Source organism: Oryza brachyantha, chromosome 4, assembly GCF_000231095.2.
Source record: "Oryza brachyantha chromosome 4, ObraRS2, whole genome shotgun sequence".
NCBI classification, from domain to species: domain Eukaryota; kingdom Viridiplantae; phylum Streptophyta; class Magnoliopsida; order Poales; family Poaceae; genus Oryza; species Oryza brachyantha.
In genome coordinates this window covers 21,576,670-21,591,280 of record NC_023166.2, presented here as the reverse complement: position 1 = coordinate 21,591,280, position 14,611 = coordinate 21,576,670, and the positions used below count along the sequence as shown (strand labels likewise).

Sequence of the window (14,611 nt, the reverse complement as noted above, 5' to 3'; positions counted from 1 at the left end):
TAAAGTAAATCTGCCACTTACTCACTGCTAATGACGACTGGGATTAACAAGGGAGTCACCTCGATCGTGCTACTGCTCTGTATTAACAATGGCGATGTGGGCCAAGAAACAAAGGCTCGAGTTAGGTTTACCCGTTCTAGACACACACCCTTCCTATTTGTGATAGATAGAGACTGCAGCTCTCGAAATGTTTATAAGTTAGATCGGCAGCCACGAATGTTCTAGTTAAGACTGCACTCAAAGCTTGTACTATTAGTAGTATATACTTGCTTTTGATTTGCTTTGCTGCTGATGTTTGCATGGTTTCTGTTAGAATGTTCCTGTCATCTTTGATGCTACTGTTTGTGTTGGGGGCCTTGCAAGTTGAACGGAGCATGCCTTGCCTCGCCAAAGTCTCACCCAAGTCACCTGTACTATGTATCTATGACCAACTATAACAACACATGAGATATTGAGATGGATAGTACAACCATTGGCATGAGGAATGATGCCACCATCGCGTCTTATGATAGCATAAAATCATGCTAATGCCAATTTACTACTACTGCTTTGCTTTTGCTGCATTCTTTACAAAGGCCCAAAACACAGAAAAAGGGAGCCGAAATGGTCAATTGACACATCATCTTTGTTGACACCTCTTGGGGGCTTTCATCAGTAGAACGATAAAGTCTCATCAAGCACCAAAAGGAGAAAAGATGGATATCAATCAGAGGAGTTCGAATCTGAGGAGTAGGCACTCCTCCTCGAACTTGCCAGCCAACCATTTTATTCCTCCTCGAATGAAAAGAGAGAGAGAAAAAAAAGAGACAAGGCAATTATGATGTGATGTACAACAAAGGGTTCACTTTGGCATGTTCTCTTGTTCCTAGTTTTAGAAACTCTGAACCACCCACCAATCAAGAAAAACTGGGAACAGCCGTACAGCTATGAACTTTCTTCTGTAGGTCTCAACCTGTGTATCGCATGTTCTTAACCGTCTCCAAGGTAGATGTGCGCATTAACTCTGCTCCACAAATATGATCTGCTAACTGCCACTAGCAACATTTACAGGATGATTGTCCAAGAGTTCAATGCAATAGCTTCAGTGGTTAATACTTTTTAACTACAACAGTAAACCAAAGAGCTAAGCGACCTAAATCATCAAAAGTTTGACAACACCATTCATTTCTCTAAAATTTTCGCACAATGCTTTTCACCAAACATAACAACAGCATAGACTTACCATAATACATTAATGCTTTATATGCAGAGAGAATGCAAGTACAGAAAATACAGCAAGAGATCAAGGTACCATTAAACAGAAATAACGTACGCAATCCCAATATGATCTTCCCGCACATTGAAATTCCATGGCTGATCGGCAAAGAGAAGTACCAAAAAAGAACATGAGAATGTGCCCGTGCAAGAATTGAACTGTTACAGTGTTACACCCATCTTGTTCCTCAGGTCTAACCTGGCCCTGCATGAAACACATACAAGTGTACAATGATTGATATTTGGGTCGTTCAATTAATCAACCAATTATATGGCAATGGTTCTTGAATCAAACAGAAAAAGAAAAGACTTTACTGATTGTGACACTGTAATAATTTCTTACTATATTGGAATCACCGCTAACTTCTCTAAAAGCACTTACCAGATACCATTGATAATAAAAGATGGAAACATAATTTGTCAAAGAAAACTAGGAAAATACACCACACTGCTAGAATGTTTTGCCATTTTCCTACCAATTTTGAAAATTCTAAAGAGAAACTAGGCTGTGTTATAATCCAAATATGGATTTTGGATTACCGTGGACACATTTTTTCAAATTCCTAAACGACATATTTCATGCACAAATTTCCTATATAAAAGTTCCTCGTTTGACCTTTCTAAAAGAAGATTTTTCACTTTGTAGTAGTTAATTTAGTTGTTTATACCCTCAAATATCTATCACAAAAATAAGATGACCCTTCAATCCTAAAATCTCAGGTATCTCAAACCACCCTCTAGAGTCTAGAGTCTATTTGCTTTAGTTACCAATGCAACAGAAAATACCATCACCGCTTTTTTATACACAAATGATTTTTCACAAGAAACAAACAATGGATGGTAATCTTCATTTCATTCAAAACAAAAGGAAACAAGAATGAACAGATGGCCTGTTGTTATGTTGTTCTATATAATTAAGATGAGAAGTTCGCCATAGAGAAACAGCTTATAAGTAAACTGAATTATTAACGAACCTCTAGATGCTGCAGGTGCACCTTCATGTGGGCTCGTCTGTGGCGCAAACATCTGCATCACAGTTCTCAGAGCGTCTGCAGCCTGCTCTGGTCCTGACAAGTTTATTTGGATTCCATCCCTGTGCATGCCTGGTTGGCCATGCACCCCTTCATGTCCACTTGAATTTTGCTGTGGGTGATTTCCTTCACTTCCCGAGTCCGTGAAGGGAAAAGGAGGAACTGCACCATTGGTTGGAAAAGAAGCAGGTGGGGTAGTGCTACTTGAGTTCTCTGTCTGAGCTGTTCCTTGATTGTTACCACTGACGTTTGCATGACTAAAAATGTCATTCAAATTTATATTTATGGAATGTTCAGATGATTGTTGACTGATATCAGACACACGGTTTATGATATTGGTGAAGAACTCAGGAGTTGGACCATTTCCAGGAGGAAAAAAGGTGAATGGAACACCATTGCTTGATTGGCCAGGAAACTGTCGATGTGATGCTTGATCTTGGCGTGTGTATGTATTCTATAGAGAACAAAATTGATTAGTTGATCACTTGGAATGGGCAACGACCCCCCCCCCCTCCAAAAAAAAAAAAAAGGAACGGATTTCATGTATCAAAACAATATCAACATTCCCTTCCTATAACAAAGTTCCATGTAGGAGTATTAAATGCAGAAATTAACGAAACAATAGTATGTTTGTTTGCTGGAAGTAGCAAATCTCAAAATCCACTAAAATGTGCACGTACCTGTTCTGGTGGACCTCGCTGCTCAGCCAGCTTCTTTTTGGTAACCTAAAGTTTACGAATATAGCAGGGATAAATATTCCAACACTCATTAGTGGGAGCGGCATGAAATAAGCTTTTATCCTGTCAATACAAGAAGAGCAGAAAAAACATACCTCGATATTCTGCCGGACATTTTCATTGCTAGGATCAAGCTCAGAGGCTGCAAGAGGAAGATAGTTCATTATGCACCCGCACATTACTGGATATAATAGGTGTAACGTAGATACATTCCAGAGCTGCAAACAGGACAGTTATTTTGATCCAGAAGAATGAGAGAATCAATATTCTCCACACATTAGAAGCAATGGAGGTTGAAAGTATGTGTTTGATGTGAATCAGAGTCTACACAGTGCTGAAAGCATGTGACCTGGATTTGCCAGCAGAGCTTGGGCACAAGGCTATTGAGTAAATATCTCTTAGTTGGATTGGATGCCAACAAGCACTATATAGATGTCTAAATTTAGGACACAATAAACACATCACCTAAAAAATAAATAAGAGGATACACCACAAAAAAAAGTAAAGGGCAAAAATGTAAAGCTGTAAGTAGATAAAACAATGTTCGACGTTTCATACCACAATTCAAATAAGCAGCAGCATTCCCGAAAAAAAATGTAACAGATGTAAAAGTAGTGTATAACTGAATGTATCATAGCTTCAGCAAAACTAACTGAAATTTAAGGATTTCCTACCTTTCAAGTAACCCTTATATAAAGCATCATGGTAGTTTCCCAAAGCGAAAAAAGCAGACCCAAGTCGGCTATATGCTTTACTGTAATTAGGGTCGATTTCAATTGACTTCAGGCAATCCTCAACAGCTTCATTGAACATATCAAGAAGAGTATATGCAGCAGCCCTGGAAGTAACGTGTACTTATCATGTTACATTAGATCAAAGTATGAAGCACATAGATGATCTCGTGATAAACAATTACATAGTTGCAAGACAGTAAGGATTACTAACACTGCTACCATAACAAGAGTACAAGAGTTTATAGAAGCACTAGGAATAGGAATGTGAGAATTTTGAGGCAACAAAGTATCTAGTTCTAGCATGTAAGTGGATTAACTATTAGCCACTAAAGCAATCTCAAGATCCCATGTTACATAAACTATCCATGAATACAGTTGAAGTATCTCAAGTTTTGTTTAGTTCCATCCGTTCTGACCCTCAACCCTGAAAGTTACTAGGTTATGCTGCTACAACAACAAAGGCACAGCGCATCCTAATGTTTAATGAAAAAGTAAGCAGGAATTTCAGTAATTTGTACATACCTGTTACAATAGTAAATAGCATTTTTTCGGCTCAACGCAATAGCACTGGTGTACAGCTCTACAGCTTTAAGATGTTGTTTTGACCTCATGAACTCATTACCTGATAAACAAATATGTAGTTAGCTACTAAAATTCTGAACATCGGCATCCATATCATAATGCATATAGGAGACTTGGACTGCAAAACAGTTAGCTCTTTTTTACCTCCACAAATGAACAAATATGAAGAATTTTCAAGTAAGCTGTAAATCAGTTCATTACATAATAAAAAAAAGTAATTATCACGCTATGCTAAAAAAATGGACACGTGAAATGACCAAGGGTTGTGGCTAAATACCTTTTGATTTAAAGAAATCTGCAAGGTCTCCTAAGCTTGTCCTTTTCCTTCCGGATTTACGCATCTCCTAAACAGAGATGGATCATATTTCATAAAGAGTAGAGTAATTAAGTGAATCAAAAGACACTCGCACACAGTCCAACTACTAGTTCCATGAGTGTCTAATGCCTCAACAGATCCCCATATCTTCATCCAATAAGTGGAGTCCAATTACCCAAATTGCCCTCTTCATTTAAGAGAATATCCATGAAACAGGATGTCCTAGGAAACAAGGGAGCATCTGGGTTCTGGAACGGCTTTTCCTTGGTAGCAGGGTTAATGTACTTATTTAAAGCAGAACAAGTTACAGAAGCAAATATTGCATATTATACCAGCAACGCATCATCGAAGAATTGTGTTGCTTTTGACAGCTGGACAGGATCTTCAGCTCCAGCAGATGATGCTTTAAAGAAATTGATTTCATCAAGTGCAGAATAGAATTTCGCAAACAGTTCATCCCCGGAATGATCTGATCAAATAGCATCGAGTTGAATGAGAAAACAATTTTCAATGAGAGATTTTTCCTACATTTCTTATTACTCAGTGGGCAATAACGACAATTACAAAAAAAAAACCTTAATGTTTCCAATAATATATGGACATCTGATCATAGAGAAAACCTAAAGTTTATGCTGTTATAGACATACCTAAGTCAAAGGTAACTTCATTTTGGTCTTCACTCTGGTATGGAGAGGCAGAACAACAGTATCAGAAACTAACATTTCTTATCAAGATTGTTGAGGAAATAGCGAGTGAATCAAGAATATGATTTATAAGAGTACTAGGATGTAAGTTATAACCGCAATGTAATTCCAAACGAATGCTCAATGGCATGACAATATGCTGCTTTTTTATACATTTGGCATGAAAAAAGGTGGTGATAAGTGTGTGTGTGTGCGTGCGTGCGCATATGCGTGTATGAGAGAAAGAGAGAGAGGAGACCATACATTTGATGTTGTACATTTAGTAGAGTCATCTTGGATATTTGAGGTGCTTGCACTGCAAGAAGGTTTGTTGGATACCAATTGTGATACTGGATCTGATCCTGAGCTATCACGCTGAGCAGCTTCCAGAGAGCTAAATAGTTCAAGTAGAAGTCCTGGATGTACCCTTTCGCCAACTGATGAAGAGTTGATACTGAAGATGGATTCCAGGCATTCCCTAGCAACCTCAAGAGCTTCAGGATCAGCTCCAGGAGCTAACTCAACTGCATTGCAAAGTGCAAACAGAATTCCAATGTCAGGAAACAATGGCTTGAGGGAGCCAGGGAAACATTGTGCATCTAGAATTCTATAACTGGTTATCTCGTATGTACTGTGCACTTTTTTAAAAAGTAAATCTTGGCATATTCTGCTATTTAGATTTCAATGGTGATTATCGCAGAGATATGCTAATGCTGTAGCTAAGTGATCAGTATTACCAAGTTCCATGTTGGTTTGATGCGCCAAATGCTTGCAACAAGAATAAGAATAAAAGGAGCATGGTAATTGAGCGTGAGTGGCATAAAGATAAGATCCATAGTGAGCATAACATGTGGTGGAAGCAAACAAGAGCATATGGCCCGCAGGGGGCTGGCTTTCCTCCAGTCAAGTATCCGAATTGAAAAATGAGTTGGATTTAGCCAAGGCGTAGGGGTGGGAGGCCAAAATAAAAAAAACTGGGAAACAAATGGAACCCTGCTAGGGTAGTGAGTAGTATCCTTGGAAGTAAAGTAAAGGATGATCCGAAGCGAGCGAGCGAGCGAGGCAGGCTGGTCGGCGGCTGTAGACGTAGGGGATGGATGGATTGGTTTGATCCGCAGCAGGGTGAGGGCGTGGACTTAGAGTGGGGGTAAAATTGAGCGTGAATAGATAAAGGGGACTGACCGGAGTTGAGGAAATCGAGGAAGGAGAGGACGATGCGGCGGGAGATGGGGGAGTCGGAGCGGGTCATGTTCCCCATCAGCCGGCGACGGCGAAACGGGACGGGCGGCCGGGCGGAGAAAAGTGAAGCAACAAACCAACCCCCGCCGTGCTTGCGCTTGGGAATTGGGATGGGATCGCTCCCTTCTTCTTTTCGAGAGAGAGAGAGAGCAAGAACTAGCAGGAAGAAGCCAAGTAGTTGAGTTGACAGACTCCACACGGGCCGCATCTACGGCCTGGCCTCCAAAATATTGCTATTTGGGCCCAATCCATTTGGATGGATGTTGATCCGACCAACGGCCCAAACCTTCTTTTCTTAGTCTACTAGTTAGACTAGAGAGAGAGTACATGAAAACCTCTTTACGTGACCTTTTATGTTGACCAGATCCCATTTTAGTGTTGTTTTTTTTCCTTGAAGAGAAATTGCTGGTCCTGGTGGTTATGCTGCTGCTACTACTCCACACTTGGTCAAACGAACCAACCACCGTACTGCTGCCGCCTCCTCATACATGAGCTCTGTGGCCTGTACATTCTAAAATATAGAAATCGACTGAGTTTTGAAACTGATGAAAAAATGTAAGCATACTATTCGTTGTTAGAATAAAGTTGTGCCCGTTTCATCGAACTGCACCGCACACGTATGGGTCGTGTTGGGGCTCAAAGGCTGGCTCGAAACACCATGCATGCCCTTGGTGCTGCCATTTATTTGCTTTCGCACCAAATATGATATGCTTCACTACACTACTGACTACTGACTGGTGAGTGGTGTGCTTTTGCTTTCTCTGCTGCTCCAACAAAATTCAACCAATGCCCTGGGTTAGTGCTGTCCCAAACTCATCAGACTCCTCGCCTCCAGCAGGGGCAATATATACATACTCGACTCCTACGTAATTTCAAACAGCATCTGAGACTGAGAGGCATGCAAGCACGTGAATGCTTTCAAAATGCCCACTGAAATTCATACCGTCAGTCAGTTGGATCGAGGACTGCTAGCTTCCTACTACATACTCCGATGCTATACAGTGATATATAGTGATTAATTAAAGGGGATAGTGATTATCCCATCATCCGATCGATCACACAAGAACAATAACGACGAATTGCTTAACTAGAAAGTGCTAATAAATTAAAGGGGTCGATATATAATGACCGTCATCATCATCGGTTCCATGCATGCATGCAATTAACGGTGAAAGTAACTAATGAATTAGCTAGGCCCTGTAGACGACGACGAAGCAGGGAAGGATGGCCGTGGGGTTGAAGACCTCCAGCTCGTCCAGGTTGGAGTAGAGCCCCGCCGTCCCGCCCACCGAGTCGTACTCCTCCTCCTCCTCCTCCTCCTCCGTCGTCGCAGCATTCGCATCGTCCTGCTGCCGCTGCCGCTGCCGCCTCACCCGGCCGGCGATCACCCGGCACACCAGCATCGCCCGGCGCTGATCGCCCTGCCCCTGCAGGTCCGACGACACCGCGTCGTGCGCGCGGCCGCTGGTGGCCATGGTCCGGACAGGAGCCCTGAAGCCGTGGCGGATGACGGCGCAGGCCCCGCAGGCGTGGTCGGCGTCGCAGCAGAGGTGGGTGGCGCCGTGGAGGCCGAGGGCGCAGGAGAGCGTGGCGCAGTGGAAGCGGAGCAGCTCGTTGCCGTCGGCGGTGCAGCGCGGGTGGCGGCGGCGCAGGGTGGCCTTGGCCTTGGCCTTGATGGCGTCGCGGTAGTCCTCGAAGGCGGCGAGGGTGGCGGCGGCGTTGTGCACCTTGAGGATGCGCTCGATGGCGCACACCGGGCTCTGCTTCTTCAGCCAGCTCGACTGGAATATTATCGATATTATGTTCCTGCTCGTGTCCTCCGCCCCCAGCTCCGACACTGCATATATATCCGTCCATGTAAATATATTACTAGCATTTACTAGTATATTTGTAACTTAATCCTAACTTAAATTGTTTCATAATCGTGCATAAATAGTCTGTCCAGCTAGACTACTGCTACTAGTAAGTACATTCTTCAATTCATGTGGTGTTTAGATTGAGAAAATTTTTGGAAGAAAATATCACGTCAAATGTTAGACCGGATGTCGGAAGGGGTTTTCGGACACAGATGAAAAAACGAATTTCACGGCTAGCCTAGAAACCGCGAGACGAATCTTTTGAGCCTAATTAATCCATCATTAGCACATGTTGGTTACTGTAGCACTTATGACTAATTATGGACTAATTAGGCTCAAAAGATTCGTCTCAAGATTTCTTTCATAACTATATAATTAGTTTTTTGGTTCATTTATATTTAATGCTTTATTTAGGTGTCAAAAATTTAATGTGATGTTTTTGGAAAAAAAATTTAGGAACTGACCAAGGCCTCGTTCTGGTCAAAATGAATGTAGCAGCACTATACTAGTACTTATGGGGTGGCTTTGCACTTGATTTGACAGCGTGAAATTAACACATGCATGGTCACGATAAAAAGGAACCATGCAATTCATCAATCTTGTGATCCGGAGGCACTACTGTAGTTAATAAGGTCGCCTACTCTCCAGCTCACTCACTGAGAGCGTGAAAAGCAGCAGCTAGCTAGCTAGCTTGATGGGAGGGAATAAAGCTCGGTCGATCGGATCACTTTGAGCACCGACCAACATACTACAATTAACCTCATTCAATCTGCCCTCGCGGTACAATCAGGACCACGACCCACTTCTAGAGTAATTTGCAATGATGTTCTACGATCTGATGATGTGATAGCTTGGAAATTAGTACTAGTAGAGTGTACTACATACACATGCATACTGGAGTGATAAACTCTAAATTGTAAAGGTACATTCTTTAGTTATTAGAATAGCTTAATAACTTGTATTGATAATTATTTTGACCGAACTAGTAACAATAATTATAAATTAAAAAAGGTGAGATATTCATGTATATAGGAGTAAGTATTACTATAGAGGAAGCATGCATGCATGAAGAATGCAGTTTAGTGCAAGTTAAACACGGGGGTGGGGTGATTAAATTAAAGAAGGGAAGGAACAAAGCAAGCAAGCAAGCTGGTAGTAATAATTAAAGATTTAAAGCAGAGAGGGATGCCTGCATGGCGGGTGGCCTGGTGGAGGTGGAGAGACTCCGGGCGGACGAAGATCTCGCCGCAGTCGGGGCAGGAGCAGATGGCCGCTCTCATGGAGGAGCTGTCCCTGAACACGCCGCTGATGGGGTCCACCACCATGTGGCACTCGTAGCACCCCGACAGCCGCCTCAGGCTCAGCTGCTGCATCCCCCGGAACGACCCGCCCGCCGTCGACGAAGACGACGACGCCGACGCCGACGCCAGCAAGCAGCTCGCCTCCTGCTGCTGCTGCTTGTTCTGGGGCTTCTTCACGGACCGTTCGCTGCTGCTGTTGCAGGCGCTCACCGACGCCCGCCGCTTGCAGTACGGCTCCGCCGTGAGCGATGGCTTGTTGTCCTTGACGACCTTGAGCTCCTCGTCCGCCGGCCTCTGCGTGCTGAGCTTGCAGACGGAGGCGGAGTTGCAGCCGAGCTTCTTGCAGTCGGTGCGGTGGTGAGCGTGAGGCCGGCGAGAGTGCGCGTGGCTGCTGCTGTTGTTTCTGCAGGAGAAGAGGCTCCTGAGAGCTAACCTGTAGGAAGGGCTCTCCGGCTCTGCGCACTCCTCTCTGCTGCTGCACTTGCTGCAATCCTTCTTCTCTTTCTGATCCAGCTTCCTGGACGCTACCAGCGTCACCTTCTTCTTCATGCCGGCGTCTGAGGTGGCCTTGGTCTCCCGCGCAGCTGCCGCTCTCCCCGGTTCCACCATTGCTCTATCTCTTTGAGCTAGCCCCTCTGTGTGTATCTTTTGCAAGCGAGCTAGTGGAGTGAATGATGCTTCTTCTTCTTGTTGTTGTTTTCTTCTCTAATAAAGTGGAGGCCGGTTGGCTCTGTTGCTAGAGATGCTGCTCCCTTTGGAGGGTGGAACGGCATCTATCTAGGTCGGATGAGAATTCAGAAGCTGAGACTGAGAGAGATGGAGTGAAATGGTTGCCTGATTAAGGGCTGCTGAGACAGAACAGTAATGATGGCCTTATCCAGCGTGGCATCATAATGGTGTTTTGGACACTGCTTCCCTCATGTTTTGGCAGGGGACTAATTAAGATCAAATCAGAGCATGCATATGCATGTGTTAAATTGGACTTATCCACGCACTTTTTCTTTTTATCCAACTGTCTGCTCAAACCGCACCGAATAACATGCTGATATTATGTACTACTATTAGCTGACATTTGTTCCCTATACAATATAATTTAGTACTAGTTTGTTACTAGCTCTGTCCTTAAATATAAGGGATCCATTAATATATCTAAACAAAGGCCCAGAAAACTATTTTAAACTCTTGAGAGGACGTCTTTCACTTCTATTGTATGCTATCTAAATAGTCATTAAAAAAATATAAAGATAGATTAATATGTGATATCATTATATAAACATGCAAGTTAAAATATAACTTCTACAATCCATAGAAAAAATAACAAATATACGATTGTGAATATGTGTTTACTATTCACAGTTTTATTTGTTATTTTTGTTATGAATTGTAGAAATCATATTTTAAGATATATCACATATTAATCTATCTTCACAATTTTTTTCATATTTTTTATAATTATTTGGATAGCATGCAATAGACGAGAAGCCGACGAGGGGTTGTTCCCTCGAAAGCTTAGAATCCACGCTCACAAATGCCCACCCAGATTTGTTCCCTATACATTCTAGGAGGGAGGAAGTATTTCCATAGCACCTGCATCTTTTTTTTTTTACTTTTGGAATAATGATAAATTTAGTAATTATGTTAAGGGCTAGTACAGTAATTAGGAGATGAGAAAATAGCAAAGACTAGCAAACATTCATGGAACTAATCGTATAGAATTCGATCCAACGAGGATGGAAAGAAAAATAATTCAGAGTAGTTTGATATACTAAATACAACTGAGACGATATATAGGATACATATATACAAAGGAACCTGAACCTAAACCTGAACGAGATGGAACATACCTGGTATTCGTTCAATTAATAAAGTATATCATATGCAGATACTGACAGCTTTCAGTTTGGCCTTATCTAGAGATGATGCCTTTTTTTGGTATTGTTTTGTCTCTGGCAGTGTGTTCTACGCTGGTTTATTGTGTGTTTTTCCGGCTGAAGTGGAGCGGTCAAGTAGGCAATGGCACACGACACACGACGACACGGCTTGGACGGGGATGGAACACACTCGCATGCTCCTCCAATCCTTGGCTGTTGCTGGCTGTGTAGCAGTGGAGTGGAGTAGCACTCGTCCATTTGTGCAGAGGTAGCGGTAGTGGCCATGGCAGTGGCAGTTGCAGCATGATGTCTATGGATCTGCACGCCCAAAGAAAAAGAAAAGAGAAAGGGAGCAACACAACACCAACGAGAGAGAGAGAGAGAGAGAGGGGGGTAATTTTGATTGAAAGGAGAGCATTGCATCGTTGCATTGGGGTCCGTAGAAAGGCTGGCATGGTGGTGGTGGCTGGGACTGGGAGATGCCCATCAGCATGCATGGTCCTCCTGACCTGATGAAACTCTACTCTCCTGTCTTCTCCTCTCCTCCCTCCCCTGATGGCTGCTGCAAGCTGCAAAAGGGGACACTTTGCACTCACTCACTCAGATGTGTTTAGATTGAGAAAATTTTTGGAAGAAGTGTCACGTTAAATGTTTGATCGGATGTCGAAAGGGGTTTTCGGACACGAATGAAAAAACGAATTTCACAACTAGCCTTGAAACCGCGAGACGAATCTTTTGAGCCTAATTAATCCATCATTAGTACATGTTGGTTAATGTAGCATTTATAGCTAATCATGTGCTAATTAGGCTCAAAAAATTCGTCTCAAGATTTCTTCCGTAACTGTGCAATTAGTTTTTTGGTTCATCTATGTTTAATGCTTTATTTAGGTGCTCAAAAATTCGATGTGATGTTTTTGAAAAAAAATTTTAGGAACTAAACAGACCCTCACTCACTATTGTCTGGAAAAGAAAAATCGCTCGCTCACTGTAACAGTAACTGTGAGTCACTGTAAACAGCAGCTGCAGACAGAGGAGCTATCAACCTCAACCCGGGACGCAGAGTCCGCCGGTCGGAAGGGAATAAAGAATAAAGATGAAACATAATAACAGCAGCAGCTACAGCCTACAGGGGAAAAGGAGCTCTACATATCTGAACCGAAACAAACAGTACATCAGGGTGTTGCATGCGTGCGTTTCTTCACACAAGAATGTGCTCTACGGCATACATTCACCTGTCTGAAGCTAAACACTACTAGTAGTCAGTAGAGTTGAATTTTAGCAGCTAGGATTCTCACTTCATTTGTTTCAGCCTTCATGCGTACTCCTTTTTCTTTCTTCTCCTTTGCATCGGTAAGTTTCCCTCTATTGCTCCTGCAATTAAGGTCCTCTTTGATTCATTGAAAATTCATATAAATTTTAGAATATTTTATTTCTATAGAAATTTTTTCTACAAAGCTCTTTAAATCAAAAGAATGGACCTTATCAAATCCTATGAAATTCCTATGGGATGCCTCTTCCCATTCAAGTTTTGTAGGAAATTTAACAAGATGTAGAACCTCATGGAAAAAAAATCATTTGAGTCTTTATCTCTCATCAAATTTCTGTTTTTTCCGTCCGTGGTCGAATCAAACGGTCATTTCTACGTTTTTTCTGTCTTTTACGATTCTCTGTTTTACATTTATATTCCTGCAAGAATCCTATATTTTTCATATTCCTCCATTTTTTCATTCCTGTGATTCAAACGAGCCCTCATAAGTTCCTGCTGCCTTTCATCTTTTTTCCTTCCATTATTCCGGCCATAGCTGGTTTGCCATCCCCCATCGAGCTCTTCGTCATCTTTGAAGATGAAGCAAAGAAGGATAAAAACAATACTTCAGTGTGTAACTTCTCTAATTAATTTAACCCTCGCTCTTGATCTAGACTTCAGTGTTGTTGCCATCGAGCGTATAATTATAAGGGCAGGGAGCACGTACGAGAGATGCTGCCGCTGTCTCTCTTAAAAGAAACAAAGCATAACTCGATTAACTAACAATGCTAGTATGGCTGTACTCCGGTACTACCTACTGTACTACTGTATAAACTTTGTTCAGGTTCAAATCATGTCGCCATCTTCAGATTAATTAACCAATAGTAAAGCAGATTTCAAGAATCCTTTCTCCACCCGAGACGTTAGCTGATCGAATAGTGCATCCTAATCAGCTAATCTTAATCCCTGTCGTCATTTGCTAATCCAGTCAAGAACGATATATATATATATATATACGGGTTTTTTTATCATCCTTAAAAAGTAATTTGAGGTATCAAAAAATTTTAGTGTAAAATTTTATTCGGGATACTTAAATTTTTACACTAAAAACTATTGTACCTTAAATATATTTTTTAAAGACGTTTAAAAGGCTCTATATAACATAAAGACAGGCACTTCAATGCAATTATATATAGGCAACAAATATACTACCTCATGTCCATATAGGACTGGAATAGTACTAGTAACGTAGTATCTGAACTGAAGTCCAGGACGAGCTCTAGCGAGTGACACGCGGAGATCGAGGAAATAATTCAGTCCATGCATGCAGCATGAATTTAGCTCCATCCATCACTCCTTGTGGGGGCTGGTCGTGATTGATGATCATGGCATAGCTACACAGATCTGCAATATTGTTGTACTGCATGGATAGGAAGAAGATGCAATGCACTGAAAATATATGCATGTGGCATGCTATGTTATTATGCTCTTAGCTGCCATGCCATGATCGATGCTCCTGCTCCGTCCTCTTCAAGCATGCTTGTAGTTGTAGCTGGTCAAGTGTCTTTGAGCTAGGCGTATCTGTCCTCAGGATCTCACACTCAGGCTGACTGAGGTCATCAAGCTGCTTTTGCTGACCCAACAAAACCTTTCACTGATCAGTACTACTCTTATCTTGTTGTATTTTGTGGCTAACCTACCGGCTTAGTTGCTCTGTTTCTGACAATTGTAGGTTGATGAACAGTAACAGAAGAACAGAGG

The 14,611-nt window shown here is 42.1% G+C and overlaps 2 protein-coding genes across 2 annotated transcripts; both read right to left on the bottom strand.

Annotated features, from left to right (window-relative positions):
• Positions 1 to 626: 626 nt before the first annotated feature.
• On the bottom strand, positions 627 to 6,704 carry LOC102708711 (small glutamine-rich tetratricopeptide repeat-containing protein). The gene is made up of 11 exons (XM_006653011.3): positions 6,520 to 6,704; positions 5,602 to 5,861; positions 5,302 to 5,335; positions 4,987 to 5,123; positions 4,616 to 4,682; positions 4,279 to 4,378; positions 3,697 to 3,860; positions 3,118 to 3,164; positions 2,966 to 3,010; positions 2,229 to 2,739; positions 627 to 1,459 (listed from the first exon to the last, which is right to left on the bottom strand). Exons 1-11 carry the CDS (start codon positions 6,593 to 6,595, stop codon positions 1,449 to 1,451), a joined length of 1,452 nt encoding a protein of 483 aa, XP_006653074.1. The 5' UTR covers positions 6,596 to 6,704; the 3' UTR covers positions 627 to 1,448.
• Positions 6,705 to 7,655: 951 nt separating this feature from the next.
• On the bottom strand, positions 7,656 to 10,530 carry LOC102717340. Its single transcript, XM_040523466.1, has 2 exons — positions 9,622 to 10,530; positions 7,656 to 8,413 (listed from the first exon to the last, which is right to left on the bottom strand). Exons 1-2 carry the CDS (start codon positions 10,340 to 10,342, stop codon positions 7,767 to 7,769), a joined length of 1,368 nt encoding a protein of 455 aa, XP_040379400.1. The 5' UTR covers positions 10,343 to 10,530; the 3' UTR covers positions 7,656 to 7,766.
• Between the last annotated feature and the right edge of the window lie 4,081 nt (positions 10,531 to 14,611).